General features: G+C 44.6%; 1 protein-coding gene across 2 annotated transcripts in view; it reads left to right on the forward strand.

The window, feature by feature from the left end:
• Positions 1-10,230, forward strand: part of NAA50 (N-alpha-acetyltransferase 50, NatE catalytic subunit) — a 36,139-nt gene extending 25,909 nt beyond the window's left edge. The window contains exons 4-5 of one of the 2 annotated variants that reach the window (XM_056559947.1): positions 7,295-7,361; positions 9,669-10,230. In XM_056559947.1, the coding sequence (XP_056415922.1) occupies positions 7,295-7,361; positions 9,669-9,849 (248 nt within the window). In that variant the 3' untranslated portion in view covers positions 9,850-10,230. The remainder of the gene's footprint in view (positions 1-7,294; positions 7,362-9,668) is intronic. The other variant, XM_056559946.1, reaches the window with a different exon arrangement.
• Positions 10,231-10,793: the final 563 nt, after the last annotated feature.

Genomic DNA, 10,793 nt, shown 5'->3' on the forward strand with positions numbered 1-10,793 from the left:
TATTTTCTGCGGCGTTCGCTCAGGAATGCATTGTCATCTATGAGACGGCTCATTTCAAAATGGTCCTAGTGCCCGACAGAACTTTCAAATGTGCGGAATATCAGCCCCGTGTATCCCGGATGGACATTTCACGCATTTAACTACCATTAGAACATGCTCTTAGGGGTCTGTTCATTTCTAAATAACGCTCTAAGCATCTAAGACGTATCACATGGAGTGCGCTGACCATAAAAGACTCCTAGAACAATCTGTCCTGCATACGGGGATAACATTGTGGCTCAGGATTTTTTAGCCTTGGCAAACAGCATGAAGAAGATTGTCTGTGTAGAAGTTTTTAGTACCGTATATACTCGAGTATATACTGTACCTCTTTTTCTAGTTGCTCTTAGGGCTCTGTTATATTCTCAGGGGAATAAAGTATTCATGAGGAGGGTAACGTATAGGGATCGACCGATTATCGGTTTGGCCGATAATCATGATTTTGGGCATTATCGGTATCGGCAATTACCTTGCCGATAATGCCCCACCGCACCGCGTTGCCCCGGCCCCATGGCCTCCCCCATCCCCGGTTTTATAATAACCTGTTCCTGGGGCATGGGGTCCACGCTACTTCAGGCTCCTGCTGCGTCCTGCGTTACGCTGTGCGCAATGACGAGTGACGCGACGTGACGTCACCGTCAGTGCGCACAGTGACAGCTCAGTAGGACGCCACCGGAGCCAGATGTAGAGTGGACCCCTGGAACAAGTAATTATAAAACCGTGGATGGGGGAGGTAATTGGGCTGGGGCGGTGCGGTGGGGCGGTAGGGGGCGCGGAGCGGTGCGACGGTGGGGGGAGCGGGGGGCTTGGTGCGGTGGCAGTGATAGGACTCAGGACTTTTTATTTGGAGGAGAGAACTTGTCACAGAATGTTCGCCCTCCTGGAGAAGGCTTCTATTTTAAGTTCCTTTTTTAAGGAAAGACGAGGTCTGTTCAAAATAAAAAAGTATTTCAGGAAGACTAACCAATCTTTGCAGGAAAACAAGAAGTTCAGGGTCTACAACAAAGGTATGGATTCCGCTGTAACCCCAGCAGAGATTCCACAGATTCCCAGCTATGTTTCCAATGGGAGGATGCCTGCCTGTCCTGGCCAAAGCCTGCAGAGTTTTTCCTCCAGTCCTTGGGTTCTCAGCACCATCAGGACAGGTCATGTAGTTCATGTCTCTATCGGGGGGATAGGTTTCTTCGCACTGGGGTAAAGGTGGGACCTTTAAAACAATCTACCGTGACAAGTTTTCTCTCCTCCCAAAAAAGTTCTTCACCCAGTCCATCCTCCGGAGGGAGCAGTGATGTACTACTCTCTCATAAATTTACAGGGATAAGGCTGGGTTCACAATTAGGTTTTCAGGAATAAGGGGACGTATACGGCTGGAGGGAGCAAAAACCGGCCACTCCCGCATCCCAGCCATATGTGGCCCGTATGTAATTCATTTCAGTGAGCCGACCGGAGTGAAACGCTGACTCTGGTCGGCTCATTTTTGCTTTGCATGTGGTTTTCCCCCTGGACCAAAAACCGTGGTACACTAGGGTTTTAGGTCCTGTGGGAAAACCTCATATGGGGCAAAAATGAGTTGACAGGAGTCGGCGTTTCACTCCGGTCGGCTCACTGATATGAATTGCATACGGCTGGGATACGTGAGCGCCCGGTTTTCGCTCCCCCAAGCCGTATACGGTCCCGTATTGCTGAAAACGTAATGTGAACCCAGCCTTAATCAGTTTCTTTCCTACAGGAAAAGATGCTAAAATTAAACAAAAATCTGCTGTTCACGGCTTGTGTGATGGCCTTAATCTATCTGGAGGACATTTACAATGTACCGATCCATCCGTCCCATCAGAAGTTGTGTGGTTTGCTTTGCGAATTGTTGTTTTCACCTTTAGGCTCTTCATTTTAGGATTTCACAGGCCCTGAGAGTTTTCATAAAGATAGTAGCAGAAAATCTTCTAGGACAGTGTTTCCCAACCAGGATGCCTCCAGCTGTTGCAAAACTACAACTCCCAGCATGCCCGGACAGCCAAAGGCTGTCCGGGCATGCTGGGAGTTGTAGTTTTGCAACAGCTGGAGGCATCCTGGTTGGGAAACACTGTTCTAGAAGTTCTCTTAGATTCCACCTTGGTAGAGCATCATCTAGTGAGAGTATCTGGCTTTTCCTTTCCCACATAAGTACTTCAGGAAAGCAGTGTTAGTACAATGGTCCGGACATCTTGCATTATGGCAGTAAAGTAGGCACAGTGAGACGTCCTACAAAAATGGGATGGCGGATCGGGATCCTTAATTCGAAATCTAACACTATCTTCTTAGGTAAGGCTGTCTCTTCTGTTGGTTGAACAGTCGGTATCTCCAGAGGTTCAGTGGTCCACATGGCGACCGGTGCAAGCCCATGGTGTTGAGCTCTACAAGGCCAATGGACTCAACTAGAGATGAGCGAACTTACAGTAAATTCGATTCGTCACGAACTTCTCGGCTCGGCAGTTGATGACTTATCCTGCGTAAATTAGTTCAGCCTTCAGGTGCTCCGGTGGGCTGGAAAAGGTGGATACATTCCTAGGAAAGAGTCTCCTAGGACTGTATCCACCTTTTCCAGCCCACCGGAGCACCTGAAAACTGAACTAATTTATGCAGGAAAAGTCATCAACTGCCGAGCCGAGAAGTTCGTGACGGATCGAATTAACTGTAAGTTTGCTCATCTCTAGACTCAACATCGAAGCCCATCCTCCTATTACAGAGAAGTATGAGGTCCTTCTATCTCTACAATGGTGGATTCCACAAATATCGGTAATAACTTGAACATATATACAGACAACACCACTACAGTAGCATATCAAAACAAGCGGGGCGCAAAAGGTCCAGTGTTCCCCCTAGAACGATCTTCTTCTCAAATGTTTCTTATGACGGAGAACCAGTTGTCTTCCCTTTTGGAAATCCATCTAAAGATGAAAGAAAATCTGTTCACAACTCTGTTGGTAATCAAAAGTACATCAAGGCAATAGTTGATGAAAGGGGTGACGCTAAAAGTATCAAATTTATGAATCGCGTTAAAAGCCACCAGAAAAGTGGATACCAAAAGGTGTAGGGTAAACATGGGACTTTTTCCCCCAAATGTATAAGACTGCAAAGTTTCACCATATAATAACCACATTTGTAGTATCATTTACATATATTCCCAACGCGTTTCTGTCCGCATGCTTTTTTTTGTATGCACGGAGACTTCCTCAGGGGAACCTTTGCAAATGTAGCTCCCGAGAAAAGTTAAAAAAACAAACATGCGTCTAAGTTAGGTTATGTTCACACTGAAGGTTTGGAGAGGAATTTCCGCTAGTAATTCTACTTGTTTATTCCTCTCCAATTCATTCAGCAGTGAAAAACCCCATAGTATGAAATTCAATTTCACACTGAGGAATTTCCGCTAGCGGAATTCTGTCCCTGAATTCCGTTCCGCATGAAGAATGAACATGTTCTTCATGCGGAATTCGCGTCCTAACCTCATAGAACTGAATGTAAATTTTTTTCTCAGTCCACCACACTTTCGCGTCGAATTCCCGCGTAAAAAATAAATTTTTTAAACAATGTCTCCTATGCCGCGTTGAATTGCACACTGAGTTCTGTGCGGAATTCCGTGCAGATTCTGTGCAGAAAATTTTTTTAATTTCTGAGCGGATTTTTTTCAGCGCAAATTCCTTGCACATATTTGTCAGTGTGAACGTACCCTTATAGTAATATGCATTGCAGGTTATATGTAATGGCTACAGGTGGCTGTCATCCACGCAGGCATTCCCTTGTCAATGTCTGAAGTCCCTGCAAGGAAGCAAATATATAGTAGCAATGAATGACCTTACCCCGTCCCAGCAATAGCTTCACTTATAGTTGCATGGGATGTACTCACTGTATTAGCGTGGGAATCCCTGTAAGGAAGGGATCAGGTCATATATATGTATGCACTATATATATACGAAAGGTGCCGAAGCATACCAGTCAGTTGGACAGGACATTCTCTGAACCAAGAAGTGTTCTCTATTATCATGGAGATGTTGGAAGACATGTTCACATCCAAAAAGAAGAGAGCTTCGGAGATTCTTCCCTCTCAATCCTGCAGACTTGCCCCCTCCTCTGTAGTCACCTTCTTTTAATTCTGGAGGAAGAGAAGTTGCATCTTTCCACCATTCTCCCTAATGCCAAAGGGTCATAAAGAAGATCAAACAGGATGGAGTATCTGTAATTTTGATGGGCCAGAAGACAATGGTTCACCTGTCTGAGGACATGTCAGTAAGTCCACCGTGGATCCTTCCAGAGAGATCTTGGTTATCAGTACCTTGATGGCCGAATGAAAAGAAGTTTAACATATATTTAAGGGTCTGGAAAGCCTTTAAGATTCAGTATGGATAGACAAGACCCAGTTTCTCAGCCTGACATCTGAAATTAACCAAAACTGTTTGTAGGAAGTTGAGGATTAAAGAATTCAGAGAACTGAAAAGACTCTAGTCAAGACATTTACTGCTGCTGTCAGACTGAAGCCCCCAGAGATAATGATGGTTCCTCCCTTGGACCTCAGTCTAGTGTGAACGCCAGGACATGCCCTCCTTTTCGAACCTATTCATTTTCTATCCATCAAGATGCTCTGAGTTAACAAATTGATGTCCTTTTTAGCCATTACAAAAGTCTGCAGGGCTGGGGAGCTCCAAGCTTTATCAGCCTTCCCCTGCTATACCCAAATTCTGGAATAAAGGGGTATGTGTCCTCCTCTTCCTTCCCTGCCTAAAGTTGTCCTAGAATTTTGCAATCTTGCAGAATTTTACCATTGCTTTGTGACAGTTTTCCATAGGACTAAACGTTCGAAGGTGTTAAATCCGAAATCCCGATGTTAGTAAGGAATTTCGTTTCTCACTGAACCTTTTTCATTCAGTTTTCACGGGGGGGAAAAAAAACTGGTAAATCAGCCAGCAAGATGTGTTAGTAGATGGATCACACAAGCAATGTCCCCAACCTAAGAGTCCAGATCAGGAAACTCTGGCGTTCTTCTCAGTCCAAGAGCATAATCTACCTCCTGCGCAGAGTCCCCTACTGCCCTCTGCACCTGAATTCCATTGACGGCAATAGGATTCTATTTCACTGGAATTCAGCTTGGAGATTCTGTAGTGTGCATGGGCCCTTAAAGGCATGGACCAGACTCCAGGAGGCTGCAATACCTTTAAGGACCGGTGCACACTACAGAATCTCCAAGCTGAATTCCGGTGCACACTACGGAATTTCAGCTGTGGTTCTTTCCGTCTCTAAAATGTATCTGCCAAAAGAGTGAACAATGAACATCTGATTCAGCTGACGCCGGCTGCCCTCGGAATCGGGCAGAAATTCGGTAGTGTACAAAGACCCTTAGACACTATAGTCTGCGACTGTTTGGGCTCAAGGTTCCCCAAGCAGTAGACCCTAAATTAAGCTCCTAGCGGCTGTCATAGGTGTGCGAGTAAAAGAGGATTACTTACCGGTAATTGGGTTTTCATTAGCCTATGACAGCAGCCCTCACTCTTAGGGTATGTTCATACTGTGGAATTCCCGTGGAATTCCACACAGTGAACATCACAATTCCGCCACTTAAATTGTTCTGCGCAAAGAAGGAACATGTTCATTTTTTGCGCAGAAGTCCGTGAGCATTGCATAGCCATCGATGGGGACGGAGCAGTGCCGCGCGGTCCTACCGCTCAAGTATTGTTTGCGCAAGGTGGAATTCTGCGAGCGGAGATTCCACCGTATGAACGTACCCTTACACCCCACCAAATCCCCACATGGGTTTTGTTGGGTTAAGAATAGTAACAAAAAACTGAGTGTTGGAGAGGAGTCTCCTGCTTTTATCTTCTCAGGTTGTCCTCCGGAGGGATGTCCTCTCTAGGAAATGCTGTCATGGGCTTATGAAAACCCGTAAGTAATCCCCTCGTGCACACGGAAGATGCTGTAAACTATAAATCTCCACTGCACCATTATCACGTGACTTTCTCACTCCTAACACAACGCTTGTCTAGTGCAGATTTTTGTCTTTTATTTAATAAAACAATGAACAGTGAGGTACAAAAGTAATGGTTTCAGGTGTCGGCCACCCTTATTCATGACTTGCTTACTGTTGTACATGCGCAGGAGTCCAACAAAGGTTAAAGTGTCCTAGGGACATGTGACAATTTATATATATATATATATATATATATGTATATATATAAATTTTTTTTTTTTTTTCCTGTCTGGTCCAAACATCACAAGAATAAATGAAAAGAGAAGCGCACTGCTGTGTCTGACACTAGGACGGCCCCATTGACTTGCATATTGAGTCTGTCCTGGTCATGTGACAGTCGGGAGAGAACTAAGCGGACATTTCTCCGGGATTGTTCTTCTGATCAGTCAGGGTATGAACATTCAGAACTCGACTGGAAAAGAAAAACAAAAAAATTAACTTTTTTATGTCCCTGACGTGTCAAGTTTCCCCCCCCCCCCCTTCTTACAGTGGCTGATGAGCGCTATGTACGCTTTATGCCGATAGTAGGCCTGTGTAAAAGGGGCAGCGATCAGTAGACTTAGTTCTTGCAGCTTAAAATTAAAGGGGATAAGATGTCTGATTGTGGGGGTCCCGCTGCTGGGGACCCCCGCGATCCTGGCTGCGGCATCCCAGACATCCGATGCACTGAGTGAACTTCGCTCCGTGCTGGATGACTGATGCGGATGCGGGGTGGAGGCTCGTGATGTCATGGCAGTGACATCACGAGCCTCTGGTGCTGCAACCGACGCTCTAAACAAATGCCAGGTGCAGCAGGGAAATCGTTGGGGTCCCCAGTGGTGGGACCCCTCGATCAGACATTGTATCCTCTTTAATTTTAAGCTGCAGGAACTGTCTACTGATCACTGCTCCAAAGGATAGGGGAGAAGATGTCTAGGGGCGGAGTACCCCTTTAAGGTCTGCCAGACATTGACCTCTCAAACTGGAAGGTGCAGCCATGAAGTTGAATGTCTCCGTGAACAATCCAGCGATTAAATAATTGAGCCTTGTTAAAGTGCAGCAAGTGAGCACCGATCAGCGAGAGCAGACTTGTTTCCTGCCCCACGTCGGCCCCCCAAGGCCGATGTGGGGCAGGATACAAGTCTGCTCTCGCCCTTCAGACACCGCTCGTCTCATACGGTTTTCTCTTACAGCAGCCTTGTAGAATTTCCTCAGCTATCATCAGACTGTGTGATGGGTCCAGATCAATCCACATCTAAATTTTTGTGTGTTCTGTATCCTCAGGAACAAAGATGCTGAACCACGTTTTAAACATTTGTGAAAAGGACGGCACCTTCGACAACATCTATCTGTAAGTCTTTTTTTTTTTTTTTTTGCTTTACCTCCTTTGTTTTCTGTGCCCTGTCAGCAGATTCTGGTGGAAGGGTAAAGCTTTCTATAGACAATGATTCTGCTGACAGCCTCTACCCCCCCCCCCCCCCCCCAGCTCCCACATTAACCCCTTAAGGACCCGGGGTTTTTCTGTTTTTGCACTTTCATTTTTTCCTCCTTACCTTTGTAATGACGTCAGTCATTTTACCCAAAATTCGACGAAGAAACAGGAAAAAAAATAATTGAGACACAAAATTGAAGAAAAAAAAAACGCCATTTTGTAACTTTTGGGGGCTTCTACACAGTACATTTCTCGGTAAAAATGACACCTTCTCTTCATTCTGTAGGTCCATACGATTACAATGATCCCCTACTTGTATAGGTTTGATTTTGTCGGACTCCTGGAAAAAATCATAACTACATGCAGGACAATTTATATGTTTAAAATTGTCATCTTCTGACCCCTATAACTTTATTTTTCCTCGTATGGGGCGGTATGAGGGCTCGTTTTTTTGTGCCTTGATCTGAAGTTTTTAGTGGTACCATTTTTGTATTTATCAGACTTTTTGATCGCTTTATATTCATTTTTTCATTATATAAAATGTGACCAAAAATACACTATTTTGGACTTTGAAATTAATTTGCGCATACGCCATTGACCGTGCGGTTTAATTAACGATATATTTTTATAATGCCGACATTTCCGCACGCAGCAATACCACATATGTTTATTTTTACTTTTTTTTTTTTTTTTTTTATGGGAAAAAGGAGGGTGATTCAAACTTTTATTAGGGAAGAGGTTAAATGATCTTTATTCACTTTTTTTCCCCACTTTTTATTTGCAATGTTATAGCTCCCATAGGGACCTATAACACTGCACACAATGATTTCTTATACTGATCATTGTTATCCCATAGGGACCTATAACACTGCACACACTGATCTCTTATACTGATCATTATTATCCCATAGGGACCTATAACACTGCACACACTGATCTCTTATACTGATCATTGTTATCCCATAGGGACCTATAACACTGCACACACTGATCTCTTATACTGATCATTGTTATCCCATAGGAGACTATAACACTGATCTTTTATATTGATCATTGTTATCCCATAGGGACCTATAACAATGCACATTGATCAGTGTTATGGCATGGCAGGCTTGGAGCAATAGATCACCGATCCGGCAGCGAGGAGCAAGGTAAAGCTTCCTGCTGTCCTCTCAGCTGTTCGGGATGCCACGATTTCACCGCCGCAGTCCCGCACAGCCCGCTGAGCTAACCGGCAATTGTTTTCTCCCGTTTTAAAGGGTTAATACCGGACATCAGCCCGATTGGTGATGTCCGGTATTAGCCGCGGGTCCTGGCTGCTGATAGCAACCGGGACCCACCAGGTATGAAGCACGATCAGCTCCTCAGCGAGCTTCACATAACGGGAGCTGGCCACGGACTTAAAGGGGTACTCCGGCGCTAAGACATCTTATCCCCTATCCAAAGGATAGGGGATAAGATGCCTGATTGCGGTGGTCCCGCCGCTGGGGACCCCCGTGATCTTCCACGCCGCACCCCGTTAGAATCAGTCCCTGGAGCTTCACACCCCTCCAATAGACTTGCATTGAGGGGACGGAGCGTGACATCACACGGGGGCGGAGCTGTGACGTCACTACGCTCAGTCCTCGTGGTCGAGATGGACTCAGCCTGAGGACCTCCAGCGGTTCCGGAAGCTGCAAAAGGTGGGTGCTGCATGGTAGATCCCGGGGGTCCCCAGCAGCGGGACCCCCGCGATCTGACATCTTATCCCCCCTATCCTTTGGATAGGGGATACGATGTCTAGGGGCGGAGTACCCCTTTAAAACTCCGTGGTCGTTAAAGGGATAATTTCAGGTTGGCTGAGCATTCCTGTTATAGCAATAGAGTGATACCCGGCTCCAAGACCTGGTGCCACTTTAATACATAGGACAAACTGAACTTATACTGTATAACACTAAACTCCCTTTCATATAGACATCACTAGGCACCCAATGTGTGACTCTGCAGCCGACACTCGCTGATGTTGACTAGTATCCCCAGGGCAGACAAAGGTCAGGCAGCTGCCTCATTACAAGGGGGCAGTAAGGCAGGAGACAAACTGCACAGGGTGAATGTATCCGTCCCCCATGTGCGTACATAGAATATCATGCGAGGAGAGTCTGTTCTTCCAGTGTGTTACTATCTCTGGGCCTATAAACTGTATGTAATCTATCTAGAATAACTTGCTCTCTCTTTATTTGACCACAGGCATGTCCAGATCAGCAATGAATCCGCTATAGACTTCTACAGAAAGTTTGGCTTTGAGATCATTGAAACAAAGAAGAATTACTACAAGAGGATAGAGCCCGCCGACGCTCACGTGCTGCAGAAAAACCTGAAGCTCTCTTCTCCCGCACCGAACGCAGAAGTGCAAAAGAGTGAAAACTAAACTGAGACCTGGACGAAACTTTTTTTTTCTTGCACTTGCTTGTCGCCAAATACGGATAAGAGACCCGTTGAGTTTTACTGAGCGCACACTTCTAATATCTCTTCTTCCTTCTCCACTTGAAAAAAAAAAATAATTTTTAAAAAAAAAGTGTTGAATGCTTCTCAAAAGAGCTGTACAATCTCGTATGTATATTGTCTGGTTGAACTCTGAAATGTTTCCCATGTGTGGAGATGATCCAAGCGGGGAAGTTACGGATTTTTTTTTTTTTCTTTTTTTTTTTTTCTTTCAGGCTTTTCCCGTTTTTGGTTGGAAGAGTTGGGTGGCTTCTATCAGTCTGAAATAATAGTCTTTAAATAAAATATAATTTCTTTTTAGCATTCTTTTTCTAACCTCATTGCAGTTTTTTTTTTCTGTGACGTTTTTATAAAAATTGCATAATATTCCAGTATGTGATCATCCTCCATATGTGAAAATCCTGCTTTATAGAAGACCAGAATCATCCTGAGAATTGTTGTATTTGAAGTTACATTTTAACCTCTTTCTAGTGGGTTTCTTCACTTACAAGTGAATTTATTTCCATAACACATACTGTACAGTCATAATGCTTAAAGGGGTACTCCGGTGAAAACCTTTTTTTCTTTTAAATCAACTGGTGGCAGAAAGTTAAACATATTTGTAAATTACTTCTATTTAAAAAATCTTAATCCTTCCAGTACTTATTAGCTGCTGAATGCTGCAGAGGAATTTCCTTTCTTTTTGGAACACTGATGACCTCACAAGCACAGTGCTCTCTGCTGACATCTCTGTCCATTTTAGTAACCATGCATAGCGGATGTATGCTAAGGGCAGCATGGTGGCTCAGTGGTTAGCACTGTTGCCTTGCAGTGCTGGGGACTTGGGTTCAAATCCCACTAAGGAAAACAATAAATAAAGCGTTATTATTA

Source organism: Hyla sarda, chromosome 2, assembly GCF_029499605.1.
Source record: "Hyla sarda isolate aHylSar1 chromosome 2, aHylSar1.hap1, whole genome shotgun sequence".
In the NCBI taxonomy this organism is placed as follows: Eukaryota; Metazoa; Chordata; class Amphibia; order Anura; family Hylidae; genus Hyla; species Hyla sarda.